The 17,637-nt window shown below is 34.3% G+C and overlaps 1 protein-coding gene across 1 annotated transcript in view; it reads right to left on the reverse strand.

Moving 5' to 3' along the window:
- The window catches only part of LOC129721454 (titin), a 383,256-nt gene that overhangs the window by 102,829 nt on the left and 262,790 nt on the right, over positions 1–17,637 (reverse strand). The window contains exon 19 of the mRNA XM_055674011.1: positions 7,563–7,724. Within this exon, the coding sequence (XP_055529986.1) occupies positions 7,563–7,724 (162 nt within the window). The remainder of the gene's footprint in view (positions 1–7,562; positions 7,725–17,637) is intronic.

The raw sequence follows: 17,637 nt of genomic DNA on the forward strand, positions 1-17,637 counted from the left end.
TTCCAGCTGCTAACACCTAGCGCTGTCGTGAAATTAACATCAACATAAACATGCATTTTTGCAAGGTTTTTTTCCGCTAGCAACAGCAGTTGTAAAACATAAAATTCAACTAACCGCTTCTATTATAAAACTGCGAGGCACCAAAAGGTGCCAGTTGCCGATTTCTTGTTTACTGGTTTCCGTCCAGAATTCCAGCCATTTTAGTATTTTGCAGTAGCCACCAGCATTACGGGTCAAACCGGCACGAGATGACCGGTACTATTTTGTTTTTCCTCCTTTTAGCTGCTAACACCGAGCGTCCGTATGTACCCGGTACGGTTTAATAATGAAACTGATGGGGTGAAATGTTCGAACGATACGTTTTATACCAAGGCTTCGTCAGATAAATAGAAAGAAGGAGGGGCTACATAGATGATGGTAGAGACAAATGTTTCTTGAAAGCTGCGCCGGCTGCTGTCGTAATATTAACACCAACACAAACATGCATTTTTGCAAGGTTTTTTCCGCTAGCAGCAGCATTTGGTAAAACAGAAAATTCAATTTGCCGCTTCTGTACCAAAATTTCGAGGCACCAAAAGGTGCCAGTTGCCGATAACATTGTTGTTTTCTGGTTAATCTACTAAAAGCCACCAGCATAACGGGTGAAACCGGCACGAGATGACCGGTACTATTTTGTCTTTCCTCCTTTCAGCTGCTAACACCTAGCGCTGTCGTGAAATTAACATCAACATAAACATGCATTTTTGCAAGGTTTTTGTTTTCCGCTAGCAGCAGCAATTGTAAAACATAAAATTCAACTAACCGCTTCTATTATAAAACTGCGAGGCACCAAAAGGTGCCAGTTGCCGATTTCTTGTTTACTGGTTTCCGTCCAGAATTCCAGCCATTTTAGTACTTTGCAGTAGCCACCAGCATCACGGGTCAAACCGGCACGAGATGACCGGTACTATTTTGTTTTTCCTCCTTTTAGCTGCTAACACCGAGCGTCCGTATGTATCCGGTACGGTTTAATAATGAAACTGATGGGGTGAAATGTTCGAACGATACGTTTTATACCAAGGCTTCGTCAGATAAATAGAAAGAGGGATGGGCTACATAGATGATGGAATGGTAGAGACAAATGTTTCTTGAAAGCTGCGCCGGCCGCTGTCATAATATTAACACCAACACAAACATGCATTTTTGCAAGGTTTTTTCCACTAGCAGCAGCATTTGGTAAAACAGAAAATTCAATTAGCCGCTTCTGTACCAAAATTTCGAGGCACCAAAAGGTGCCAGTTGCCGATTATAGTTTCCTGGTTAGTCCGTCCAGAATTCCAGCCATTTAAGTGTTTTGCAGTAGCCATTTACTTTTAATTTTAATTTAAGGAGAAAATGTAGTAATGAAGATAGAAAATTAAACTAACTGAAAATATGATTGTAGAAACTACGAAAAATATAGTTCAGCAGGTGGGACACGAACCCACAACTTCCAGCCATTTACTACTAAAGCCACCAGCATTACGGGTGAAACCGGCACGAGATGACCGGTACTATTTTGTATTTCCTCCTATCAGCTGCTATCACCTAGCGTCCGCATGTCACTGGTGCGGTTTTGGAATCAGAATGATGGGGCGCCGGCCGCTGTCGTAAAATTAACACCAACAAAAAGATGCATATTTGCAAGGTTTTTTCCGCTAGCAGCAGCATAAACATCGGAAACAGAAAGTGACAACAACAATAACAACAAAGTCAGATCGATTGTATCCGTTAGTGTCGACTGTGCTTGGGAAGAGAGGTAGTGATTGGCTGCGCGGTTTGATTTAGACAATCGATATTAATTACCAATTTTTCAATAGTGTATCTCAAACAATAGTTTGTTTTTGTTACATAAATTTAACCGTAAAAGAATTTCTGATCGATTGATGCCAAAACCTCGAAAACCTGATTATAGATGACTGCAAAATAAGCGCTCAAAACCTGACCACTTTTCTCTGGTTTTCCCTGGTTGAATTACTAGATTTTTAAATTCAGGGGCCTAACTTCGATATAGACGTTAGTCAACGTCAAAAATTATATTGCTCAATCTTTAAGTACAACTTCTTGAGAACATTTTTGTAAATTTTGTTAGAGCTTTGAGTAATAGGGAAAAAGTTGGATAGATTTCAAGTGCGGTTTGTCACGCGTTATAAGCTAAACTTGAAAGTCGATATGGTCTTTTACACAAAATGGCTTTACCGAGTTACAGCCGGTTTTCTTCGATTTTATATAAATGTTCTTTATTAACGTCTTCGGTCGTTATTGATTTTTTAATGAAAAAACAACCTTTTGCTATCGAACTGTGCCCTTAATAATTCAACAAATACCCTTATATTAAAGTTTCAAAAATGTGAAAATGTCTTAGGGGCCATCCACATACCACGTAAACAGTTTTGCCTATATGAATTCAAAAAATTTTGTATGGACCGTGGACATCATACAGAAAAAAAGTAAAATGTCTAAAATGTCTAAAATGTCTGAAATGTCTAAACTGTCAAAAATGTCTGAAATGTCTAAAATGTCTTAAATGTTTAAAATGTCTAAAATTTCTAAAATATCTAAGAAATCTAAAATGTCTAATATGTTTAAAATGTCTAAACTATCTAAACTGTCTAAAATGTCTGGAATGTCTGAAAAGTCCTAAATGTTTAAACTGTCTAAACTGTCTTAAATGTCTAAAATATCCAAAATGTCTAAAATTTCAAAAATTTTTGAAATATCTTAGATGTCTAAAAAGCCTAAAATGTCAAATATGTTTAAAATGTCTAAACTATCTAAACTGTCTAAAATGTCTAAAATGTCTGAAATGTCTGAAAAGTCTTAAATGTTCAAACTGTCTAAACTGTCTAAACTGTCTTAAATGTCTAAAATATCCCAAATGTCTAAAATGTCTAAAATTTCAAAAATTTCTGAAATATCTTAGATGTCTAAAATGCCTAAAATGTCAAATATGTTTAAAATGTCTAAACTATCTGAACTTTCTATAATGTCTAAAATGTCTAAAATTTCTAAAATCTCTGAAATGTCTCAAATGTTAAAACTGTCTAAACTGTCTTAAATGTCTAAAATATCCAATATGTCTAAAATATCCAAATTGTTTAAAATGTCTTAAATGTGTAAAATGACAAAAATGTCTAAAATATCTAAAATGCCTGAACTGTTCAAATTTTCTAAAAGGTCTAAAATGTCTAAAAAGTCTAAAATGCCTAAAATGTCAAATATGTTCAAATTGTCTAAACTATCTAAAATGTCTAAAATGTTAAAATGTCTAAAATGTCTCAAATGTCTAAAATGACTAAAATGTCTAGAATGTCTAAAATGTTAAAACTGTCTGAACTGTCTTGAATGTCTAAAATATCCAAAATGTCTAAAATGTCTTAAATATGTATGTAAAATGACAAAAATGTCTAAAATGTCTAAAATATCTAAAATGTCTAAAATGTTCAAAATTTCTAAAAGGTCTAAAATGCCTGAAATGTATGAAATGTCGGAAATGTCGGAAATGTCTAAAATGTCTAAAATTTCTAAAATATCTAAGAAGTCTGAAATTTCTAAATGTCTAATATGTTTAAAATGTCTAAACTATCTAAACTGTATAAAATGTCTAAAATGTCTGAAATGTCTAAATAGTCTTAAATGTTTAAACTGTCTAAACTGTCTTAAATGTCTAAAATATCCAAAATGTCTAAAATTTCAAAAATTTCTAAAATATCTAAGATGTCTAAAATGCCTAGAATGTCAAATATGTTTAAAATGTCTAAACTATCTAAACTGTCTAAAATGTCTAAAATGTTAAAATGTCTAAAATGTCTGAAATGTCTAAAATGTTAAAACTGTCTAAACTGTCTTGAATGTCTAAAATATCGAAAATGTCTAAAATATCCAAAATGTCTAAAATGTCTGAAATGTTTGAAATGTCCAAAATTTCTAAAATTTTAGAAATTCCAAAAATGTCTAAAATATCTAAAAAGTCTAAAATATCCAAAATTTCTAAAAGATCTAAATTGTCTTAAAAGTCTAAAATGCCTAAAATTTAAAAAAATTCTAAAATATCTAAGATGTTTAAGATGTCTAAAATGTCTAAAATGTCTAATATGGTTATAATGTCTAAACTATCTAAACTGTCTAAAATGTCTGACATGTCTAAATTGTCTTAAATGTTTAAACTGTCTGAACTGTCTTAAATGTCTAAAATATCCAAAATGTCTAAAATGTTTAAATGTCCAATATTTCTAAAATTTTTAAAATTTCTAAAATGTCTAAAATATCTAAAATGTTTAAACTGTCTTAAATAACTAAAATATCTAAAATGTCTAAAATATCTAAAATGCCTAAACATTCAAAATATCTAAAATTGCTAAAATATCTAAAATGTATAAAATGTCTAACATGTCTTAAATGTCTAAAATGTCTAAAATGTCTAAAATTTCTAAAATGTCCAAAATGCCTAAAATGTCTAGAATGTGTAAAATACCAAAAATGTCTAAAATGTCTATGTATCTAAAATGTTTTAAATGTTCAAAATGTCTAAACTGTCTAAACTGTCTAAAATGTCTAATGAGTCCTAAATTTCATAAATGTCTAAAATGTCCAAACTGTCTTAGAGATGTAATATATCTAAAGAGGTTAAAATGTCTAGAATGTCTAAAATATATAAAAGGTCTATTATGTCGAGAACGACTCAAAAGTCTTCAATGCCTTAAATGTACAAAGCTCCATAATCTCCGAAATGTCTATAATCTTGTCAAAATTGTTTCAAATATCTAATTTAACAAAAAAGTCAAAAATGTCACAAAATGTCGAGGATGACGCAAATGCCATTAATGCCATATATGTTCTAAATCTCATAAATGACATAAATATTATAATCGTCATGAATGCCATAAATGTCTTATATATCATACATGTCATGATTATCATAAATGTCCTAAATGTCATTAATGTCACATATGTCATAAATGTCTTAAAAGGCATAAATGTGCATAAATGTGTCTAAAATGCCATAAAAGTTATAAATTTCAGAAATGTTATAAATGACATAAATGGCATGAATTCCATGAATGTCATAAATGTTTTCAATGTTATTAATGTCATAAATGTCATAAATGTCATGTATGTCATAAACAATGACATAAATGTTATAAATGTCATAAGTGTCATGAATGTTATTATGGTCATAAATGTCTTAAAAGGCTTATATATGTTAAATGTCTTAAATACCATGAAAGTCATCAATTTCATAAATGTTATAAACGTTATAAATGTCATGAATGTCATGAATGTCATAAATATCATAAATGTAATAAATGTAATAAATGTCATAAAAGTAATAAATGTCATAATTGTCATAAATGTTATAAATGTCATAAATATCATAAATGTCATAAATGTCATAAATGTCATAAATGTCATAAATGTCATAAATGTCATAAATGTCATAAATGTCATAAATGTCATAAATGTCATAAATGTCATAAATGTCATAAATGTCATAAATGTCATAAATGTCATAAATGTCATAAATGTCATAAATGTCATAAATGTCATAAATGTCATAAATGTCATATATGTCATTAATGTCATAAATGTCATAAATGTCATAAATGTCATAAATGTCATAAATGTCATAAATGTCATGAATGTCATAAATGTCATAAATGTCATAAATGTCATATATGTCATAAATGTCATAAATGTCATAAAAGTAATAAACGTTATGAATCTCATAAATGTCATAAATGTCATAAATGTCACAAAAGTCATACATGTCATAGATGTCATAGAGGTCATAAATGTAATAAACGTCATAAATTTCATAAATGTCATAAATGTCATAAATGTCATAAATGTCATAAAGGTCATAAATGTCATAAATGTCATAAAAGTCATAAATGTCATAAATGTCATAATTGTCAGAAATGTCATAATTGTCATGAATGGCATAAATGTCAAATGTTATAAATTTCATAAATGTCTTATATGTCATAAATGTCATAAATGTCATGAATGTCATAAAAGTCCAAAATGTCATAAATGTCAAAAATGCCAAAAATGTCAAGAATGCCATAAATGACAAAAATGTCATAATTGTCATAGATGCTAAAAATGTCATAAATATTATAAACGTCAAAAATATCATAAATGTCATATATGGAATGAATGTCATAAATGTAATGAATGTCATAAATATTATAAATGTCAGAAATGTAACTATACACCATTCAGAAATAAATTCAGCAGCATTTTGGACTTGAGAAATGTTATTTGATCTTCTGAGCATAATTTTGATTATCTTCATTTTCGTCATTTCTGTTATCTATGAGCATTTTCACGCCATATTGAACATATTATTTTATTAAATTAGAGGTGTTTATTTTGTCATTCTAAGCTCAATTTGGGGTGATTTTCCATTTTGGCCTTCTGTTCTTATTTATTCCGGGTTTAATTCAGAATCATTTGATTTTTATTCCTTTTTCGTCTCAAAAAGTGTTAGTGTGATGTTAATTGGACATTCACAATCGTTTCTCTGAACTTTACTATGAATAATTCTCTTTTTGGTCATTTATTGTCAACAAAAGTATTTTTTGCTATTCCTAACTTAGTTTGGGAACATTTTCACATTGATAGTGTTAAAAATATCCAAAATGCCAATAATATCCAGAATATCAAAAATTCGAAAATGTTGAAAATAAATGCCAAAGATGTCAAAAATCTTAAAAATGTCAAATACGTGTAACGTGTAAAGAAATAAACCTAAATGTCAATCATATTTGAGCAATAGGTTTGATCCTTATATTTACATTTTTGTATTTAAATATTTTATACTAAACTTGACAATATAATTTCATATTTACTTTTGGAACTGTTATTGATCGGAAGATTTTGTTTCTATTTTCGCAATTTGCCTGTTAGTTTTGATATATTTAAATAGTGGAACAAATTTTTTACAAACCAGAATTCGTATTTATGAAATTCTATCTCATCCTTATTAAGTTAACAAGTAAACAAAATTTCGACAGGCACGAATATGTTTTTCAATCAATATCTTTAAAAAAGAATCTTAATATAAAAGGTGCACCAAAACCCGTACAAACTGAATTTGTGTCGTATACTATTTCAGCAGGATCTAGCGGAAAGTTGTATCATTTTCTAATTTACATTGTTAAACTTCAACGCTACAAAGTGCACACCTTAAAATTAGGGGCACTCGTGGGAGGTTAAACAAAAGAAAAACACAGAGCGGAGGTCAGCTTATGGGGATTAGTTTTTGGTTGGTCATTTTCTTTTAAAGCATCAATAAAACACGCATTATATTTGTTCTATATCGAATAAACTAATTACCGGGGCTAGTTGTTAGGTTTTAAAATATTTTAAAAAAATCCAAAACCACGGTGAACCAAAACTTTCAAACTACTACTCGGAAAAAAGCGAACGAATGTCTACTGCTTTGTGCAATTAGTTTACCATTATGAACCCACAGCGTTTATTTCTAGCTAATATTTTTATTTACAAGAAAAGAACGAACAAATCTTAATGAAATTTACCTTCCGAGGTCTGAATCAGGCAAATCGATCGGTAGGTTGTGTGCTCGTAGTGCTGTTCCGGCTGGTGGTGCTCCTGGAATCCGTTGTGGTCCTGCCGTTCCGGAGTGTTCACCTTCGGCCGTAGTTCCTTGTGGCTGCGGTAGGACGTATGTCGATTGCACTCTGTGGGTGGAATAGGAAGTCGAGATTAGTGTTGGAAAATGGAATTTATAGTGAAACAAAGCATGCAGAGACGGGGGATGTATAAATTTCCTCACCAATCCCACTCGCATTCATAATATTATTCGATTCGAAGCCATCGTTTGCGATGTACAAACTTACGCGGCATGTCGCGCTATCGAGAGCTCGCGGTTTGTCGGACGCTTCGGGGTTCTAAAATTAGACAATTTTCTTGGGCGATTCGCCGCGCCTGAAGCTAACCGTTTATATTGTGCACGGGACATGGCACTATCTTGCTTTTTCGGATGCGGCTAGTCGGCACTTGTACTGGATGGAAACTTGAACCGACTGCGGGACCAGTTTTGACAGCAAATAATTAATTATCGCAACGTTAATGGCGATGACGCTCTAACTAGGTGACACCAGCTTCTTCAGCGGATGGACAAAATGGAGTCGGCAGTTAAATTTGTTTGTTTTTCTTCTCTTAACACAACTGTGCTATGTATTTATTTTTCTGGCTCTAAAAATCTTACTTCAACAAATCTTCAATTAAATTTCATTTTTTTCAGTCTAGCTAGGGGTAGAAAACTGTAACGAACAAAAACTCAAAGCAATTTATCAGCTTTACTTGATGACAGTAGTAGCAGTTAAATATCACGCCGAGCTCAAGCAACGCAAAGTGCGGAGCAATTTATCACCAACCGTTGATATTTACGGTAAGCAATGAGAAGCTTCCTTAAAAAAATTGTGTTACACCCTTCCCGTAGACCATCACCAGGAGATCAACCCCGACGATAATTAGTGGTCAAAAGTGACGTTTACCCGTCAAGGTTAGAAAGTGAAGTATTTCCGCATATTTGTCTGTGAATATTCGAATTTGTGAATTTCGTGAACAACAAATCCCTTAATCAATGTTACAACGATCAATTCAATCTGAGATGCTTTTTGCTGTCACTACCGTTAATGTAAATTGAAATTGATTGCATACTTTGTATCAGTATGTACGTTAATTTATTTTGGCTTGATTTGCAAAATAAAGCGAAGATTACGGTTTCGATTGCATTTGTTGCACAAACACGGTTTTTGTGTTAGTTTTTTCCTGTTTCCTATCTGAATGAATGTTTTAAGGTTTCCACATCCATTTGCATCGGCAACCATCAGAAAAAAATCTCCCTTTTTGAAGGGCTAAAATGGAGACGCCTAGCCTTTGGGTGTTCTATCCACTTCACGCTTGTCGTGTAATCGATTCGCATCAAAGCGTGTAAACGCGCGAGTGAGAAGTAAAAATAGATCACGAATCACACAGTTTTACGTGTGGCGGCTGCTGGTGCGCCATTTTGCGCTGGGTTCAGGGGTTGTGAGGATAAAATACTGAAATAAGCTAAAGTCTGCTGGTCGACTGGGCTTCATTGTACAAATAAGTACTCTAAATGTTTCCCGAAAATTACCCTATTTTTTCCTATTTATTTTACTACCATTTGTGAAATGAATCAAATACCACGTTGATCCACCCAGAGGAGGAGGAAGATGACGATGTGACCAAGCTGAGAATAACCGGATGAGTAAGAAACCGACGAGAATATTCTTCTTGCCACTGTTTGTCACCTCTCGTATATAGCCTTTCATTCAGCCACTTACTAAAAACATCCAAAATAGTCATAGCGACTGTGTCATGTCGAGTGACAGCAAAAAAATAACCTGTGGATTCACGGCAGCACGATGCGGCTAGGTGTGACACAGTGATTTAGTGCTATGCACGTAGGAGGAGGCTACGTTTCTGGTCCATTTATTCAATGGTTTATTTTTGGACCCACACGTTGTAGATAATTCGTCAGAGAAATGTGTGTTTTGTTGTATTTTTGATATTTCTTGGCCAGTAAAACTTTCCAGCTTTCGGTGTCCGGTTGTTCGAGGTGAGAGAATACAATAGTGCTAGGTTAGATCAGGGACACTTCGCGCGATGGTTTGACAATTGAACGCGATGGGATAAAACAAATTGCTGTTATTCTGAGCAGATCTTGGGTATATACAAGCTTTGATTTAATTAAAATATTCAAAAAGGAGAATAAAAGAAAAATCTCAATGCTGCTGCTAAGCGAAAATTTGAACATATAAAACTAGTTTCAAAATAGAACGAAATACTAAAAGCTTTTTCATCTAAGAATAAATTGTTATGGATTTAATAGTAGAAAGCCTAAACTAATGGTCAGTTATTATATTCAGTTGCAGCACTCCAGCACACAGTGGTTTTTAGTGGTTTTCGTAGATCTCAAGGAGTAAGGTTTGGAGCAAATAGATTTTTATTAATCCACCTGAAAGAGAGGTGAAAATTTGTACTTATATAATAAAAGTGACTTCTTCTTTATCTTTCAAATGTAGCATGTTGTTTTTGCAACTATTTGCAGCTTTACAAAATATGTTTAAGGTATGTTCAGCAGAGAGTTGTATACTTCAAATGTGAACAAAATACTACAAGGTATAAAGCCCTAGGTCTTTTGCATCGAGTTTAGCGTAGATTTTTGCAATGTAGGCGGTGCGACGGAGACTCGAGAATGAGAAACGAAACAAAACACCTTCGATACTACTGAGTGATTGTAATGAGCAACAGAAGAAAATTTTTGCTTTCCTGATGCGAAAATTGCCCTGGTTCTAAGAATAACTAATTTGCATTATCTTTATATAGAAACTTTAAGAATGTCTGTTTATAAAACTACCTTTATGTGGTCGATTTTCAAGAGATAGAACCAAAGCGTCTTCAAAAATGTTTTTCAACAGAAGCTTACCTGTAACTTTGCAATAGGGGAGCTCATAATATTATGTTTCCAGAGTTCGCTTTGACATGGGATTGGTGATGAATTCGAATCTTGGTAGAATCAGACCGTTCGGTGTCAGAGGAACGTTTACGCATGGGTTTATTCTCTGACTCCCCCCGTACCTCAATTTTTATGATTCCCTCATGATAAATTTCATAAAAGATCAAACACGTTTGAATGAGTACACCTCTAGGCAATCATAATTGCACATACTTGGCGGGAGCAACTAAGCATGCTCGGTAAAGGAGAGCAGTAGAGTTTAAGAGTAGCAGAAAGGGTGAAAGTATGAAATCTGTCACTTACTACTACATTCATAAAGTACCTTCCATTCCGTAACAATCGTTAGAGATGCAGAGGTATACTCGGTTTCCGGTCACAACGGTTCTAACACTTCTAGTCTTCTTTCTCTATCCAACCGTATAGACGTGACCAGCGCCGTTATAGACTCCTGCAAAGCGGAAGCTAAAGAATTGTTTTACATTGACGATGACGATGGTAAATTAATCCTAAATAGCCATCTGCATGTGCTTGTTTGTGCAACATCACCAGCTCCGATGCATCACGAGAGAGCGTATTTGGAAACTAGATCTGTTTTCATTGAGTCATATATTTGAATCTAACTCTTCCGCTCAAAATGACGCCAATGGAAGACCATTAGAGAAATTAAAGATATTTTTAGAAAAATGTTTCATTGGAAGTTAAAATTCTACAGAATCATTATAAAAAAAAGTAATTTTTCTGCGTCCTGCAGACTTAAAAAAGGTTTTCACAGAAAACTTATTTATTCTGTTTTAATTTTTTGAAGTTTAGCGATTTTTTTAAAAGTATGCAAATTTTTACTTCTTTAATGAAATTGAACAACATTTTACGCGTCAATTAATTTTATTGTATATAGGGTATCGGCTTTATTATCATCAGGTTTTACCTATTATCGCCTAAAGGGGTAAATGATGTCCTAGAGCGTTAATTTCTTGCATGATGGTTCTTCATAATGCAGAGCATTTTCCTGCAAAAGATTAGTTCTCTATGACTTCATCAATCACCTGGACGACAATTGGACAAACTGGACGATAATAGAGCCGATACCCTATATATTGATATACAGCAATTTCGTGCTAGAACGACCCTATCGATTTTATTCATTGTTCTGATCATGTTTAAAATCGCTATAAATGTTCTTCGTCGAAAAATTTTAAACTCGTTTTTTTGTTTGATGTTGAAGGTGACACAAAACAAGTGATTTAAGAAATCTTTTATTTTCCAAAATTTTCAACTTGAAAAAATTTGTTACTTTTAGTCCATTTGACCGATTTCCAATATTTTTTTATCAAATTTAAGCTAATCATCAAGTCGAAATATACGAAAAATAACAAACTGTACTTTAAGCGCATTTCGTTTCGAGTGACTCGAACAAAACTAAATGATTGCTGGTGGGCGTTATGTTTCGTTTTCCGTATTTTTTTCGACTTTGCGGGTTAGATGAGCTGAAGGACAAATGACATTGACAGCTCCTTTTGAGCTTAAAGCAAAACTGGCAGTATGTGACGTGCTCGAAAATAGCGAAAATCGTTCGAATCGAGCTGCACAATGCCACCCTAGGCCTTTTTAAGCTCACAACATCGCTTGTTTCTGTAACGCTTGATGACACAATACAATATTGGTGTTTCTATAACCGAGAGGTCGGAAATCAATTCTAGATGTCACTTTGAAATTGCGGTTTCTTATAAACATCCTAAAATGACTATATATGCAATTTTCTGAAATGGGGGTAACGCCCGAGGACTAGTAATCAATTCTAGATGCCATTTTCCTTGGAATTGATTTAATTGCGACTTTCAGTCTCTAGAAAACAGACTTTGGGGTATCAGAATTATGACCAGAGGACGGAAATAAACTCTAGACGCAATTTTGAAACCCAAGATCCAGAAACCAGCAATCAACTCCAGATGCCTTTCTAAAATGAAAGATGGCGACTTCCGGTTTCTGGCACAAAATCTTAGAAGGCCATCCAATATAAGTGTTTCGGGTATCAGAATGATTCTCAGAGGTTGCAAATCGACGCCAGAAGCTAATTTTAAATTCTAATTGGCGACTTTGGGTTGGGAAAACCTCTAGAGTGCAGGAGAACATCTTGCACTGCGAAAACAACTGTTCTCACACTAAAGAGCATATCAACGCTCATGCTAGAAGAGAGCGACAAACAATATTTATCTGCTGAGCTTCCTGAAAGCACTGCGGTGAAAGGAGCTGAGTAGAATGACAAGAATGACAATGGCAAATCCATCCACCCACGAGGGATTTTTATGGAGACGTAGTGATGCTTAGGAGCCAGGAATCGTTTAAAATCCAAGATGGCGACTTCCGATTTTTAATAAACATCACAAAATGGCTATACATGCAATATGAGTGTTTCTGTTATAGAATTAATATCCGGAGGCCAGCAATCAAGATGCCATTTAGAATTCCAAGGCTGCGCCTTTTAGTTTCTGGAAAAGAGAGTAGAAAGGCCAAAAACCATCCATTATGAGTATTTCCGGAATCGGAGTGATGCCCACAAGATCCAAACACACGTCGCCACATAGGGTGGGCAAGCGAATTCTCTGTTAATCGGATAGGGTGTTCGATACATCTGAAAAGGAATGTATTCTTAACAAATTAAATTTTGTGGGATATAGTTTGAGAAATTAGTTTAGATGTTCGCACGTATTGTTTGAGATATTTGAGAAAAAAAATGACATTCTTTCAATGTATGTTTAAATATATGTTTCTTGGAGTCAACTGATTATAGGTTTCTGAAATTAAAAATGAATTTGACAAAACTGAAAACATCGGCAAGGCACCGATATTTTATTGCCCCTGTGGCATCAGCCTTTTCCTCCACGACATCTTTCACCTCTTTTTAAAGGGGCCACGGGTCATCACTGCTAGGCTCTTTTTATCTTCAAAAACTACAACTACACAGCACTGTTGGTTAAAAAAAGGTAATCGCTTCGGTTCACCCAGGAAAAAAGATCCAAAGAATATGACTGATGCGAATCGAACGAATGGTGTGAACGATGCAAATGAAGAGAATGATGCAAATCATCTTAATATTCTGAGTGATGAGATTACCACGAAAAAAAAAAACCTCTGTCTTCCACTCTTATCGATCTGATCGGGTCCGAAGCGTAGATGGTGCAAAGAGAAAAAAAGCTTCTCATACGTAAGTCACTCACCATGGCACCATGTTGCCACTGTACTGAGTACTTCTGGTTGCAGACTAGGGGCCATCCACATACCACGTGGACAGATTTTCAACGATTACTACCCCCCCGTGGCCAAATGCCCATATATGCCCCCCCCAAGCTTTTCACGTGGTATGTGAATGGCCCCCTACGTATTAGAGTGTAATCAAGCGATAATCAGCAACACTGACTAGAACAAGTACCGATACTATATGAAGTATTACATTAGTGCATTGAAACCAACTTGATAGAATGAAATGGAAGAATACATCTCGAATACTAATACTGCAATGCGCAAATCTGTTGATATGACAACTGTTAACCAGCGAATGCGCAAATGTTTTGTTATACTCAGTGCAGCTAGATCGTTTTTATCAGTGGCAGTTTTAATTAATCATAAATTGAAGACAAAAAATTATATTCAGCCTTTCAAGATGAGTTGTTTCTTTCGCTTAAATATTAAAACTGTTTTCGCATAGTTTCAACGTTATCAGGACATAACATTCAGCAAAACTACAAAACGTTGTTAGATATACGATAACAAAAATCTAAGTGATATTGGTTATACTGCAAGCGTTTTGTGTATTTTCTGATGGCGCAATGTGACCCGCTCCCAATAAATATAAAAATCATTCAAACAATTAAAATATTAGTTTGATCAAGTAATGTCATGATGGCTGTGCTACGACCTTTATTCCAAGTAAAAGCACAAGTACCGTGGAATGAGGTGAAAGTGATCAGTGGTGTGAAATTGATCACCTGAAAATTCGTAATAAAAAATACTAATCAAAAGATATTGCTCTTACAACACTAGGCAATGTTAACCTGTCTTTAGACGCAACTTTTGCATGATTCACATACCTGTCAAAGTTAACCCTTGCATGCCCGGTGCAATTTTTCATATTTTCGAAAAATTCTTCTTACTCAGTCAAAACTCAATCAAATTTGATAAAAAAAATGTAACTTTCAACAATGCTCATTCCATACCATTAAAAAAAATACTGATGAATTCGCAGGAAACCACAAAGATTTTAATTTCAGAGCTAGTTTTTGAGCTTTTGCAACAAACTGAATTGAAATCGGTCTAACGACGATCAAACAAGAGCAAAATTAACAACAAGCAGCTCGTGGACCAAAATAAACAAATTTTAACTTGAAACACTGTTATTTTCGTTTCCAAACTAGCTGTAAATGATAGTTTTCAGCACAGACATCATCATTTATCTTTAGCATATCGAAAAAAAAAAGCACATTGTCAAAAGAATGTATGGATTTCAATGGTGATCAATTTCACCCAAATCGAATTTATTTCATGAAGTAGACGATAGAAATTTCACCAATAGCCATAGAGGTTTACTGGAGCACATACCAGTACTTGTTTTAAAATTATACTATTTCGGGAAAAATGTACGTGAAGCTAGTTAATTGGAAATTGTTATAAAAATTGATCAATTTCACCCCGTTCCATGGTACCTAGTGTTGTTATTAGATGGTGTAATGCCTTACGAAAAGACGTAGTGAGGATATTGTTATTGTTGAACTCGTGATATTAAAAATGCGATTGTATTATTGATGAAAAACAACTTCAAACACTATATAATAACATAAGTTTTCATTTTCGCTTGTAGTGTAGTTTTCGCTCACTTATATGACTACTTTCGCTGTAACTCATGTTTTAACATGTTTTGTGTGTTACTTGGGACGCCATTTCAAAATCCAAATGGAAAATATGATTCTAAATTTTGAAATCATTTATTTCGAGTATCGCTCGATACGTTTGACTTAATATATTAGCAACATTTTATTACATTTCAAACAGATGAGAGTAACCGACTTATTATATAAGCTGGAAATACTCCAGATTTGTTAAAGATCATCAGGATGAAAAAAATAAATAAATCTAAAAATATTTTACTCCTCGAGAATTTACATTGAAAAAACCTTCTATCATTAAACTCTGGTCAACACAGGTGGGGCCCTAAAGCTCAAACTGGGAAAAATGAAAGATCGATAATATATTATAATCGTCTTCTTTTGCTTCTGACATTGGCAAGGCTCGCTGTCTTAATACATTTTTGGACAAACATGTCAAATGAGTAGTTGCCACCCAACGTGTGCGAGAGTCGACGGTCGTTCTACAATTTCGAGCAAAACCCTACTGCGACGTACACTAACGAAGCGATTCAAATGAGGTGTTGATCAGTTACAAGCCCGGAATAACGCTGTGCTTTTGTAACCTTTGCATCGACAGGCCCTGGTAATTAAGATTCGAACCCACGAAAACCCGCTTGCTAAAACGGACTCTGCAATCTTGAAATTACGTAGCTCCTCAACCATGTGCTTATTAGTAGTTAAAATCGAAATCTGTGTCCTACATTCTATTCACAACCGTTATTAGTTATTCTTTAACAGTTGTAGTTCTCTACACTGTTACCAAGCAGTCTTCCAACATTATTTTGCTAAAAAAAAAGTAGGCTGCACAGAGTATTAGTAACAGCTGGCTTTTTTTTTGTAAATTTCGCGACCAAATACATATAATGAAATTATATTTTCTCTCGTATGAAAATTTCTCCACAAAACTTGGCAAACACAGGTGCGACATTTACGTGTAAAAACTAAAATAATAACTTTGCAATTGAAATTATCTACAACTTCATCTGTTTGATTGCCCCAAACAGTGGTGGCGCCACCTGACTGACAGTGGAAGCCTGTTGTGAATAAAATTATTCGGAGCACCGCTTTCAACATACTCATTCCGACGTAAACGTTGCGCGCATACGTACGATTCGAGTACGAGTTTGTGTTATAAATATACAAAGTTTAGGCAAGTTGTTTTCGACTCGAGACAACTAGGAACACAAAAAGACGGGGGTCTACGTGAGTGCGCAAGGGTTGTTTTTTCTGTTGGGTATTTTCCCAAGTGTAAATCTGGGCATGTGCCAATTCGCGATAGGATAAATTGTTTGACAAATTTATTGGCTTCAGCAAGCAGTGGATTGAACAGACATCGATAGTTGTGGATTTCCTTGAAAATTGTTAACAAATTTTTGTTACCAGGCTGACCCAAATGTTGCAATGATAAATTCAATGCAACGTAAACTCGTTTGGATCACGAATGTTTTATGGTGGCATTAATCCCGCCATGCAGAGCAATTTGATCTGACCCGTCTGGTCAACCTTTGACAAAAGTCTGTCCAAAGAAAATTAAACTCAGCGAAAATTTATGTCTCACAAATGTACAACACGCGAAGCGCCAAAATACCGACGAAGCACGATCGTTTCCGAGAGTGTACGAGAGAAGAGACTTATCCTAAGCACTAATACATTCATACACTCACGAAAACTCAAAGTTGGGGAAAGTGTAAATTTTTCGTGAGAGGGAGATTTTTCGCCTGTTATGAATATCAACCGCAAAGCGGAACAGCGACTACAATAACAAGGAGGGAAACATGGCTTCCCGCTGTCAAACCAACTGTTGTTTTTGTTTACCTCAGCAGGCTAGAAATAGATTTTGGCTCAGCTTTCAGGGTCTTGCGTGTAGAGTTGTTTGAGTGGCAAAGTGAGTCTGCGCATTTACAGTCGCTTCAGAGAGCATGCGCATCGAGCTGCTGTGGTACGAACACGAATGCATGGTTTGACAGCTTTGCTGAGTGACAACGTTAACGTCAGAAGATGACGCGGAGAATAGTGCCATCTGTTATATTAAATGCGAAGCATTCCGCTATCGTTTTTTGTTGCTACAGATGAAACAGCGAGATAGAATAAAAACCTAATCATTGAGTTTAAGATGTAATAGTGATTTACTTATTTGATTATTTGAATCGATGAATAACCAGATTTATGATTAGAAGAATGAAAAAGCAACATCGAAATATTGAT

Source organism: Wyeomyia smithii, chromosome 2 (assembly GCF_029784165.1).
Source record: "Wyeomyia smithii strain HCP4-BCI-WySm-NY-G18 chromosome 2, ASM2978416v1, whole genome shotgun sequence".
Taxonomy (NCBI): Eukaryota; Metazoa; Arthropoda; class Insecta; order Diptera; family Culicidae; genus Wyeomyia; species Wyeomyia smithii.